At 25.7% G+C, this 13,381-nt stretch overlaps 1 protein-coding gene across 3 annotated transcripts; it reads right to left on the bottom strand.

Annotated features, from left to right (window-relative positions):
- Positions 1 to 433: 433 nt before the first annotated feature.
- LOC117180861 (CCA tRNA nucleotidyltransferase 1, mitochondrial) lies at positions 434 to 11,964 on the bottom strand. 3 transcript variants are annotated; one of them, XM_033373412.1, is made up of 3 exons: positions 11,866 to 11,964; positions 7,468 to 8,072; positions 434 to 1,183 (listed from the first exon to the last, which is right to left on the bottom strand). In XM_033373412.1, the coding sequence occupies exons 2-3, from the start codon at positions 8,025 to 8,027 to the stop codon at positions 445 to 447; spliced, it is 1,299 nt and encodes a 432-aa protein (XP_033229303.1). In that variant the 5' UTR covers positions 8,028 to 8,072; positions 11,866 to 11,964; the 3' UTR covers positions 434 to 444. The 3 variants fall into 3 exon arrangements, with proteins under 3 accessions (XP_033229303.1, XP_033229302.1, XP_033229304.1); XM_033373411.1 differs by having other exon boundaries at positions 11,734 to 11,889; XM_033373413.1 differs by lacking the exon at positions 11,866 to 11,964 and adding an exon at positions 11,317 to 11,404.
- Positions 11,965 to 13,381: the final 1,417 nt, after the last annotated feature.

Below are 13,381 nucleotides of genomic sequence, written 5' to 3'. Positions count from 1 at the left end.
CAAATACAATAATTTTTAACAGAAAGGAATGAATCCTGAACCAAAAATATAATAGTGGGCTTTTGAATTGAAAGGATTTAACTCTCAAACAAAAATAATTGGATTTTCTCATTAGATTCTATCAACTCTCAGTTCGCATTTAAGCGAGAAAAAAACGATAAAAAGGAAAAAAGGTGAAGTTTTTTAAAACAAGGAAAAAAGAGGAGCTCTGAAAAAAGGAAAAATAGAGGAATAGTAGAAACATTGTTAATTCTATAATTGGTAATTGTATCCCAGAAAATTTGTACTTGAACCTTAAAAAAAGTATCTCATCGCTCATTTTAAACTTTGTAAAATTGAAATCTAAAAAAGTAAGCCAATACCAACAAAATACATTCCTAGGTCTCGTATATTATAAATAAATACAAAAATATCAAGAAATGAAAAACGTACCTAAATCGGAAACTATTTATTTTCAACTATCCTATCTTCTATATCAGAAACAATTCGCGGTACCTCTTTCATTAATTCATCCTGAGTCAATTTAAAATCACTATCTACCCAAATTTCTTTTAAGGCTGATAGTAAATTTCCTATTTGCTTAGGATGTGAAACATGGGACCTAAGCATCGAACCACCGACTGGAAATCGAGGCAGCGTCCAATTCTCAAACTCCTTGAGCAGATCAAATTGTCCTCTGTATTTTAACAATTCAATTATATACTCCGTCATGACTTTGACCTTCCCTTTGGTATTCAAAACCATAAGATAATAAGGTTTCAACGGCTTCTCGCAAGTGATGTCGTCCCTGTGCTCGACGAGAAAAGTGGCCAAGTCTCTTTCGAACGCGGAGAATTTTAATCTCGCGTGCAAATCCATCACCTCGTTTTGATTCTTCAACAATGATGTTATAAGAGTGATAGGCCTGAAGGAAATATTTTCAGCTAATGCTCGTTTGCAAACTCTTTCGAAATTTTCAATGTCGGGCTTATCCGGAAGGCCCACATATTTGGCCAAGCCACATTCTAACATTTTTAGGCTCAACTCTCTGTAAAAATTTCCGGTCAAGATTTTTGCCCATTCGGCCCAAATTCTCTCGCCAGAGATTACCTCGAGACCTTCGACAGTGTCTTTAATTGCTTGTATTGTACTCTCGTCGTGATTATGTGGATTTTCTGCTATCCTCCCGTAAAACCTGAAGTACCTGAAAAAAATTCCTATGAAAATGGTGTTATCACATTATCAATTATTTAAATGCACATGGCGCTGATTTCGTTTAATTCTCGAAACTATCTCGAAATTACTTGAAACCATTTGGAATTAGTATTGCCGGTAAGCCCGTGTTCGTGATTGGAGAAATCTTTAATTTTTTTGCCATTTAGAAAAAAAGAGTCCGCAAACTTCAGGTTTACGAGAAATGTAAGTTTATCTAAATACTGTTATAAATTATTACTCATAAATCAATAAAACTGAGGTATCCATCAATTTGAGATAGAAAATTTAATTTTGTCAGTTCATAAACTTGTTTAAAATTAAAATCTTCATTTTCAAATATCAAAACTTAAACGAACTTATAAAGTTTATACACTATACTTAATTTAAAATTAAATATTCTAAAATATCAGCAATGAGATCAACTATTTCCAATTTTTTAAAAGGAGTATTTCTTCAACTTTAATAAATATGGATTTCACATAAAAAATTTGTACTTTTAACAAAGGAGTTTAAATTTCAACCGAGTAGTTTTAATTTAACCAAATAATGAATTTTCAACCAAAGATAGAAAGATTAAATTTTCAACCAAAGAGATGAGATTTTAACAAACAAGTTTAACTTTCAACAAAATATAGATTTTATTTTAGAATAAAAACAAGATTTATAAATGTGCTGAAAAGAATCGGAAATATTTGAAAACAATTTTTTTTTAATTTTTCAGGAAAAAGAATATAAGAATTTTAGAAGTAAAATTTTGCAAGATTACAACATTTTCTATAAAGTTGAAGTAAGTTTCATAAATATTAAGGAGTTTTGAAACGATTCAAAAATAATTAAAAACTTTTAAATATTGAAAAAAAATGAAAAAATGTAGATTTGGAAAAAAGGAAGCTTTTAAAGAATTTTGAAAGGTTTCAAGAGAACGAAAAAAATTTCTTTATATTACTTTGAAAATTTACAATGTTTTTTTTTTTTTTTTTTTTTGAAATTCCAATCATTTTAAAAAATATTTAGAAATTCCGGATTTTTTTTTATTTCTTCAAATTCGTGGAAAAATGTTAAATGATTTTTTTTTAATTAATTTTAAGAGAAAATTTAAAAAATTGTTTTAAAAAATTTCAAATAATTTCCTAAAATTTCGGAACTGTAGAAGATTTTAGAACAAAATGTTTCAAAGTGGCAAGATTAAATTTTTTTAATCGAGTAATTGCAAGAAACATTTAACAAATATGAAAATTTGTGAAAAAAGTATAAAAAAAGGATAAATATCTTTAAATTTCTGGGAAAATTAAAAATAATGTTTTCTTTTGAAAAATTAATTTTCAAATAAAATTTTAAAACATTTTTAAAAAATGTAAAAGATTTAAAACTCGAGTCAGTTCAAGAGATTAGAAAGATTTCTGAAAATGTATCAAATATTTTTAAATTAATTCCAAACTTCTAAATATCTTTTGAACTAAATCACATTTTTCCTAATATTTTGTAAAATAAAAAAAAGTTATCTTCAAAATTGTCTAGATTCTTTCTCAACAAATCTGAAATCTTTAAACATCGTTTTGAATTTTCTCAAGAGTCTTAGTAAAATTATATTCATATCATTTTCGAAAAAAACTATTCCTTGTTCTCAGATCTCAGAACACAATTTTAGCTTGAATTTAGGAGTTAAAAAACTTTTAACAGATAAGAAGTTATTCGATAATTGTTTCTTGTATTAAAAATGATGCTTAGATCCAAATCTAAAAACTAAAAGCGCGCGTATAGCGCGACTGATGATATGGGTACTTTGAAATTTGCAAAGAGATTTTATAAAGTCATGTAGTCTTTTAGGTGTGCTTAAAATAGTTCACATAATTTGTAGGGCACATTAGACGTAATAGGACAATTGTAAAGTTCTATATATTATCACATGCAATATCGTGATCGTAGACCAATTACGTCGAAGACTTTATTGCATGCAACATTTTTCTAGGCAGTTTTATAGCTGAAAACCGGACGTTGCATGTTCACGCATTTGAAGAAAGGAATTTGATTTTTGCTATAAAAAAAGGGCTAAATATTGCACGTGATGTTATTCTTTAAATTTTAAGTTTTTGGCTTAAATAGAGGACTTCCTTGCGAAAGATATATTGCACGAAATGCAGCATAGGCCTATTATAATTTTCGAAGAATTAATTTCTTATATTTTTTACGATTCTGGAAAAATCAGTATAAAAATACATTATAAGAAAATCAGTTTAGAAGTAAATAATGTTTAAATAATAAAAGAATTGATAAACGAAGTAGAGAAACTACAAACGAATGATTTATGAATTTACTTGACGTGGGATTTCAAATTATTTCAAGGAATTTTACAGGACTTCAAAGATTTCAAATACATCAACGAATTTCTATCAATATAAGGAATTTTAAAGAATTTCCACCTATTGTGAATTTCAAAGAATTCCAAGGAATTACGTAAAATTTCGAAACATCTCACGATGTTAATAATAATGTAATAATAATAATAATTTGCGGGAATTTTAAGAGATTACAAAAAAATGCGAGGGATATCAAGATATTTCAAAGTACTTACACGGATTCCAAGCCTTTTTACAAGATTTTACGGGATTAAAAATATTATAAAGATTTTAGGCTATTTAAACAGATTCAAAAAAATTTTTTTTTAAATTTACGGATTTCAAAGCACTTATGAGGATTTCCAAAGACATTAAGCTCGACTTAAAGCAGGGTATCTAGCGATTCTTAGGAATAAAATTCAAGGTCTTTTAAGGGTTTTCCAAACTAAGATGTCACGATTTTCCAGCTCTCCTTTTTTTACATCAAATAATGAAATAGCCATTAGTTATAGCTGTAAAAAATGAGATGGCACTTTTTGTTGGCCAACAATTTCTTTACTGTTGCATTTTAATAAATACTTAAGTAATCCAATTTATTAGAAAATTTTTGACTTTTTAGAATTATTAAAAAGACTAATTTAATGGTTATTTCAGACTTCGAGAATATTTTTCAATTTTTCACTGCCCGAAATGATGACGTCGAATTTCAATAAAAAATGTATGTAAAGCTTTAAAATTATTGCAATCTCGTAAAATATTTTGAAATCGTTTGGAATCTTTGTAAAATATCTTTAAATCTTCTAAAATATTTTGAAACCTTTTAAAATCGCTTAAATCTTATGAAATCTGATATACACGCCTTTGTGAAATCTTTGAAATTTTTTATATTATTTGGAATTAACCTAAGATCTTTTCGAAGTCTTTTGAAATCGATTGAAATTATTGAAATATTTTTAAAAATTTGAAATCCTTGTAAATACTTCTGAAATTGTTTAAAATCTGATTTACATGCCCCTGTGAAATCTTTTGAATCTTTGTGAAATCCTTGAAATATTTGTGAGATCTTTGAAATATTCTAAAATATTATGAAACCTTTCAAACTCGCTTGAAATCCTTCAAATCTAACATGCACGGCTTTGTGAAATCTTTGAAATCTTTGTATTCATTTGGAATTAATATGAAACTTTTGAAATCGTTTCAAATCTGATGTACATGCTTTTGAATATTTGTGAAGTCTTTTAATCTTTGTGAGATCATTGAGATCTTTGTGAAATCTTTTGAAATCTTTTTTAATATATTGAAATCGCTTAAAATCTTTGTATAATAATTATAAATCTTCTAAAATGTTTTGAAATCGCTCGAAATCTTTAAAATACGACATACATTCCTTTTGAAAACTTTGAAATCCTTCAAATCATTTGAAATCTGAGATCTTTGCGAAGTCTTTTGAAACCGAATGAAATCTGAAATATTTTTAAATCATTAAAATCCTTGTGAATATTTTTGAAATTGTTTCAAATCTGATGTACACGCTTCAATGAAATCTTTAGAATCTTTGTGAGATCTTTGAAATCTTCTAAAATCTTTTTAAACTTTTTGAAATCGTTTGAAATCTTTGTGCATTTTTTTTAATCTTCTAAAATATGTTGAAATATTTTTTAATCTGATTTACACGCCTTTGTGAAATTGTTTGAATCCTGTGGTCTCAATGAAATATTTGAAATCTTTTGAAAATTTCCAAAATATTTTCAAACATTTTAAAATTGCTTGAAATCTTTAGAAATTTCAAAATATTTTGAAACCTTTTAAAATCGCTTGAAATCTTTTCGAATTTCAAAATCTGATGTACACGTCTCTCTGAAATTTTTTGAATTCATATGAAATCTTTGAAACCCTTAATAGCATTTTAAATATTTTTAATATTTTTGAGTAATTTTTTAATTTTTTGAAACCGATTAAAATCATTATGAAATCTTCTAAAATCGTTTCAAATATTTCCATGATGTTCTACAACTCTCTCTGAAATTTTTTGAATCTTCGCAAAATCCTTGAAATCTTTAGAAATCTTCTAAAATCTTTTGAAACCGTTTAAAAATTTTTTTTGAAGTATTTTTAAATGTTTGAAATTTTTGTGAAATCTTTTTAAAATTTCCAAAATATTTTGAAACCTTTTAAAATCGCTTGAAATCTTTTGGAATTTCAAAACCTGATCTACACGTCTTTCTGAAATTGTTTTAATTCATATGAAATCTTTCAAATCCTTAAAATCATTTTAAATATTTTAAATATTTAAAAAAATATTTTGGAAGTCTTTTGAAACCGATTAAAACCTTGATGAAATTTATAAAATCCTTGAAATCTTTAGGAATTTTTTTAAATCTTTTGAAACCGTTTGAACATTTTTTTGAAATATTTTTAAACGTTTGAAAACCTTTTAAAATCGCTTGAAATCTTTTGGAATTTTTCTTTCTGAAATTTTTTTAATTCATATGAAATCTTTGAAATCCTTAAAATCATTCTAAATATTTTTAATCTTTTAAAAATATTTTGGAAGTATTTTGAAACCGATTAAAACCTTTATGGAATCTTCTGAAATCGTTTCAAATATTTTAATTATTAGTTTGTTTATTATTGATTATTATTAGTTTATTAGTTTGAAATCTCTGTGAGACCTTTTAAAATTTTCTAAAATATTTTGACCCCTTTTAAAATCATTTATAATCTTTTGAATCCATGTGAAATCTTTGAAATCATTTTTGAAATCTTTTAAAACCTTTTAAGATAGTTTGAAATCTTTGTGAAATATTTTGAACTATTTGAAATTTTGGTGAGACCTTTTGAAATTTTCTAAAATATTTTGGAATCTTTCAAAATAGCTTAGAATCTTTTAAAATAGCTCGAAATCTTTTTAAATCTTTGAAATTTAATGCACACGCCTTTGTGAAATCTTTTGAATCCTTGTGAAACATTTAAAATCCTTTGCAATATTTAAAATCTTTCTGATTTATTTGTGAAGTCTTTTGAAACGAATTGAAACCTTTGAAATATTTCAGAATCTTTAAAATCTTTTGAAATTTTCTAAAATATTTGAAGTCTACCGTCTACCCTACACGCCTTTGCGATATCTTTTAAGCCAAATGTTTGAAATCTAGGCATCGGGTGTACACCAAAAAGTGGAATGTTTTTTTTCAATAACTTGTAAGTCGAATATCATTAAAAATCTATACTTGAACATCCTTTACCACATTTTAATTATGAAAATACTAAAAGCTTATAAAAAACATACTAAGACTAAAATATTTCAATTACTCTTTGAATTAAGAAAAAAAAGTTTTATAAACCAAGAATAAAAAAATAAAAAAATTCAAGGTTCTCATGAATAATTCTAGATTTCTGGGTTTACGGTTTAAAAAATGAAAGAGAATTACAGGTCTTCAATTTCGAATTATTTCTACTTATCATAATACATTTTTTCAATTTTTAAAGATTTGAATGTATTTCAAGTGAATTTAAAAGAATTTTAAATATTTTAAGTTATTTCAAAAGATTCAAAAGAATTTAAAGAAATTAAACAAGAGATTTAGAAAAATTTTGTAGTTATTTTAAAGTATGTTAAGGAACTTTAATTTATTTTATTTCATTTTCAAGGGAATTTAAATAGTTTCTACAGATTTCCAAGATTTCAAGAGATTCAAATAAAATTTTGAGCCGTCCAAAATAAATAATTCCTTTATGGGTTGTCTTTTTTTAAATAAATTAAATAAATATTTTTATATTATTTATTCCAATTATTATTAGCCCCTAATCGTTTCCTACATAACGATTTTCTATAACGAAATTCCTAAAAACTCGAAAAAATTATAGGAGATACTGAGTTTCTTATAATATTTTTTTCAGCAAAAAATGAGACATTTAGGGAAAGAAAAGAAGGTTTTACCTCAAAATCCTGAGATAATCTTCCTGGATTCTGGTCGCAGCATCTCCCACGAACGCGACTTTTCTCTTCTTGAGATCATCATATCCATAAAAATAATCATAAACACTTCCATCGAATCCAAGGAACATTGAATTAATGGTTAAATCTCTTCTGTTCGCATCGAGCTTCCAGTCTTTTGTGAAAAGAACTTCGGCATGTCGCCCATCTGTGACTACATCAACCCTGAGCGATGTGACTTCAAAGTTTTCTTTGTCGTTTATTCTTGGGGTTATTGTACCGTGTCTTTCGCCGTTGGAATTCACCATTCTTACATTTTCTTTCGTAAACATTTCCTTCATTTGCTCTGGAGTTGCTGTTGTCGCAAAATCGAGATCCGTGGGTCTCATCCCTCTTAAAATATCACGCACAGCGCCTCCTGCTACTCGTATCTCGTGATCATACTTTTTGAATAATTCACTGAGTGTATTTAACTCTGGAGTGAAAATTGAGTGGAACTCCGGTGTGTCCAGTTTCATTATGACTGGATCGCTTCTGCATGGCGGTAATGTCGCGTTCGACATTTTGATTCTCTTCCAGCGTTCTTCAAATTTATGCCGTTTTACAATCTGCAATTTAAAATTTTTATTGAAATAACAGGATGTCTACTCGAAACCTGAACAAAAAAACTCTGACAATTCCAGGGTTTTCCCAGGTATCTCAAGTTTTTTCCTGATATAATTTTTCATTGTGCGGAGCCATTAAAATACTTAGAATTTTTAAAACAATTCTAGAGATTCAATTAGAAGGTTCAATTCAGAAGGCTTTGGCGAATTATAGTATAAGATATTTTTAAATAGATTAGTATTATCGATTAATTAAATAGTTGAATGATACTACAATTCTAATAAATCAGTTCTTACATTTTTTCCCTGAAGCCCAAGAATTTAAATAATAATTCAAACAAATTTCTGTTTGACCTTCTAATGCTTAAAATTCAGTGCAAATTTAGGTAAAATAATGTGGGAACTATATTTAATTTAAACCTCTTGAAATTCATAACTTTACATGTAAAAATATTGCATTTTCAACAAGATAGATGAATTTCTAATTAAGTAGTTGAATTTTCAACAAAAAGGATTATTTTTCTATAAAAAAGACGATTTTTCAACAAAATACATGAATTCTCAGCCAAATAGTTAAATTTTTAAATAAAACCTATCAATTTTCAACCAAATAGTTGAATTTTGAATTAGAAACTAAAAGTATTCAACAGAAAATGGAATAATTATATTTTGAGTCAAAAAATTAATTTTTCCACCAAAAAACAAACAAATTTTCAAATAAAGTAATGAATTTTCAAATAAAATTGTGAATCTTCCACTGGCCTAATTAAATTCTTAATTTAAAAAAAAAAACATTTTTAACCAAAAAAATTTTAATTTTAAACTAAAGGGATGAATTTTTAACTTAAATGATTAATATTTAACTATAATAATTTAATTTTCAAACTCAAAGATGAATTTTCAAACGAGAAAATTAATTCTCTACCGAAAAAGACCATTTTTCAACAAAGTACATGGATTTTCAACAAAAACGTTGAATTTTCAACTAAAAAAGATAAATTTATAACCAAATAGCTGAATTTTGAACTAAAATAGACCAACTTCTAGCGAAAAATGAATTCATTCAATTTTCAGGTAAACAAAATTAATTTTTAAACAAACGGATGAATTTTCAACTAAGATGATGAATATTCGACAATTTTGAACAAAAAAGATTAATTTCTACCAAAAAAGACGAATTTTTAACGAAGATAAAAAAATGGGAACTGAGAACTGAATAGTTAAATATGTGTTAAAAAAATTAATTTTCAACTTAAGAAAAGAATTTTCAACGAGAATTATTCAGTATTCAATTGAAATAGTTACACTTTCAAACAATGTTATGAACTTTTAATTAAAAAGATTGATCTTCAAAAATTTTTAATTTTTATCTAAAATGATAATATTTAACTAGAATAAATTAATTTTTATTCAATAAGATGAATTTTCAATTGAAAAGATCATTTTTTAACCAAAAACATTAAATAGTTAAATTATCTCTTTAAAAAAGTTCATTTTCCGTAAAAAAATGTTTAACAAAATAGTTTAAGTTTCTACTAAAATAGTTAAATTATCAGTAAAAAATTAATTTTTAGTCAAAAAATAACGAATTTTCATAAAAATAGCTCGTTTTTTCAATCAAGAAGATGAATTTTGAATTAAAATTATGAATATTCAACAGAAACAAAAATTTAACTGTCAACCAAGCGATTCAATTGTGATTTAAAAAAATGCGCTCTGAACGAAAAATGTGTTAGTTGATATTTAAAAAAAAAAACATTTTTTTAATTTTTAATCAAAAACAGTAGAATTTTCAACGAAAAAACAAAAATTTAACCAAGAGAGTGAAAACCTTGCAAACAAGCTTTCAAATTTTCAAGAAAAAATATAATTTTTACCCAAGAAGATTAATTTTCTACCAAAAAGAATGAATTTTGATAAAGACATGTGGTTTTGCATTAAAATACTTGAATTTTCATCTGAATAGGATAATTTTTAGACAGGAATATAAAGGTACTTTTACAAATGAAGAATCATCGCTACACATTTTTATATCACAAGCAAACAGAAAATTAAGAACGCCATTGAAAAAATTCCTCGACTTTAAACAAATTTTCCAGCCATTTTCAGGGGGTTCCATGCACATACAAATTTCCTGACAATTCCAGATTCTCGGCCTTTAATACCTTTCAACTAAACAATTTTTAATTAAATGCCACTAAATTGCAAAACTTCATTTTTTTTACGTACTTTTAACTTAATAATTATTCAATTATTATTTTTGCATCGAAATTTAACACTTTCGCTCACAAATAAAAAATGGAACAATTAAAATTGTAACGATCAAAGTTTATATTAACGCTCTAAAATTTTAGCATATCAAGAGTTAAGAACACAAATTAATTTTTTAACAGTTGATCATTCAACTGTTCAAAATGAAATTTTCTTGAATTTTCAACTATTGAGAGTTAAATTCAATATTTAAGTGTTCTCCTTCTAATTCTTTAAAACTGCGTTTTAAAATTATTATTTAAATTTGAAACATCAACTTTTGCAAATGACGAACCAAAGTGATAAATTGCTAAAGAGAAAGATAGTAGAATTACGCATTGTAAACTAAACGATTTCATAATTGAAAAACTTTTAAATACAAAATTTGCTTTTACCTTGAATGTTCAGGGGCTAAGAATGTAAGAAAACTGGGAATGGAATTCATAACTGTCAAAAATTCACTTTAATTTTTTTTTAACTGAAAATCCAAATGATGAAAACTTCAGAAAAAAATAGTATTTTTAATAAAAATAAAGTGCTAAGAATGTAATATTTGCGTCATTTTGCACGGGAAATAAATATTTCGATTTATTCAATTTTTTTGTTTTAAGTCGATTTTGGTAGATTTTAGAAATACGGACTGTAAACTGGATGATTTCATAATTAAAAAATTAAAAAATTGAATTAAGTTACAATTTTTAAAAAAACGGAAATCAGACTGAATTTAAATTTTCCCGGTATAAAAAATTCTCGATCCAGCCGTCAGTCTCAAATTGTTTTGAGATTAGAAAAGAATTTTTTTATTAATTCAATACCTGAAAATTGTAAGATAAAATTTAATTTTTAAAAACAGATAAACTGAAAATAATACTGTATCGTACACAATCTAGAAATAAAATGCATGACATGCATTTAAATTATGGCTCAAGATCACGCAAAAATAATTTCAACCTTAGTTAACTGAGAAATAGAATGTAAATTTGAAATTAAACAACACCTTCTGAGATAACGAATGTAAACAAAATTAAATCCAGGTATCAATCTGCAAAATACGAAGTCGTATTTTCTAAACTTTTTTATTTTATAGCCACCATTGCTATGCCGCGATTGACATTCGAAAGTGCTGATAAATTTATATTGCATTGTTTTAGATATAAAAAATCGTAAGTAAACATCATTATTTCCAAAAATACTGCATGCGATATCACTCATATTTGTATTCGAAACAACAACGAAATTCAATCTAATAAATTTGTAATGAACTTCTGTACAAGATATAATAATTCGCTGAATTTTAAAGCCTGATAAAGTAATTAAAGAAGTTAAGGAATCACAAAATTCGCAAAAATCGCTCTAAAAAACATAACCTCTCTTTCCGTTGCACCGGCTAGAAAAGAAAGGTGCAAACACCTACATGTAGTGGGAGGCGACCGAAAATATATTTTACGTGTCGCGTAACTGTTAGGGTTATCAGCATTATCAAACACCCGTTCGTTTGATATTAAACTTCTTTTTTGTTAACTTTTATTACTTTTATTGAACTCACATGCTTGACATTTAAGAAACATCTGATCCAATGACAAGTCGAGTTCACATGTAACTGGTTTGATCACATGGTGCAGCATGGTGTTTAAATGTCCAGCCTGTGACGTCATTTTCCAAGATGTCAGAAATCTGAAAAACAAAAATCATTTTTCTTCAGATTGAAAGAGACGTGTTAAAATGTTTTCTCATATAATATTATTGTAATGTTTCATTTATCTAATTTTCATCCAATTCTTAAAAATTAAATTATAAAATTACGAAACTTTTAAGAAATGTATGAGGTTTCAAGAAAATAAACAAGATTCTCATAATTTAAAAAATAAGCTTTTAAAAAAAATTGACAAATATTTTTGTTAAACTTTAAATTATTTCCTAAAATTTCGAAAAAGAATGTGGACTATTTCAAAGAGAAAATTTTATTTGTTTTAAGATTATAAAGTTCCATAAAAAATATTGAGTTTAAAAGTTTCAAAACGATTTAAATTATTTAAAAGTTGAAAACATTTCTAAGCAGTTTAAAAAAAAAAGTACATTTATGAATGTTTGTGAATGAAAATTTTGAAGCTTCTTTAGAATTTTGAAAGGTTTCACGATGATAACAAATATTTCTTAAATGCATGAGATAATTTAAACTGAGTTTTTAAATAATTTTAAGAAAATATTTTTAAAGTTTTTAGAATATTTTAAAAGATTTCCAAAATTGTCAAAACAGAATCTGGATGATTTTGATGGCGTTTTGTTTTTCGGAATTTTAAGACAAATTTTGGAAAAATTTGAATAAATTTAACAGATATTTAGAAGTTTTAAATATTTTGAAAATGATTAAAAAATAATATTCAATTTTACGAAATTTATAATAATAATTTTCTATGCTTTTTACAAAATTCGAAAAGCTTCGCGAAAATAAACTGTTCTTGAGGTCCCTGGGTCTTTTTATGTAAAAAATGAGTATTTACAGAAAATTTAGAAAGGGATTAAAACATTTCAAAATATTTTTACAAATTTTAAAAAATGTGGAAAATATAAAGCGACATTTTTTTAATTTTCAAAGATTTCTCAAAATTTTAAGAATTATTCAAAAGTCCTCAATATATTTCAAACTGACTTAAATTTTTCCTTAATTTTTGCGAAATCCTGTAAAATTAAAAAAATTAAGAATGTTTCTAATTTTTAGAAATACTATTCAATTTGTAGTGTAGGCTTCGTTATGGAAAATATATTTTTCATAAACTCGATTGAAATTAAAAACTACATTTTTAATATTTAAACTAACCAATAAAATATTTATGCTATAATTTATTAAAAATCAAATATTTTTCGGCTAACAAATTTTCGATAATAATTTTCAGGGGACAAAGATATTGTTTTTTGAGTATAATTAAGCAGATATCCAAAAAATTGCATTTTGTCTCTACTCTTTCAATTAAAAATCGAATTACTCAAATAAATTGGCCCAAAAGGTAGCTGTGATTCTAGAAAAAACTTGTTTTGTCTATATTCACAGATCTTAGGAATTT

This window comes from Belonocnema kinseyi, chromosome 9 (genome assembly GCF_010883055.1).
Source record: "Belonocnema kinseyi isolate 2016_QV_RU_SX_M_011 chromosome 9, B_treatae_v1, whole genome shotgun sequence".
Classification (NCBI taxonomy): Eukaryota; Metazoa; Arthropoda; class Insecta; order Hymenoptera; family Cynipidae; genus Belonocnema; species Belonocnema kinseyi.
The sequence above is the reverse complement of the archived record's forward strand: the minus strand, read 5'-3'. Positions and strand labels throughout refer to the sequence as shown.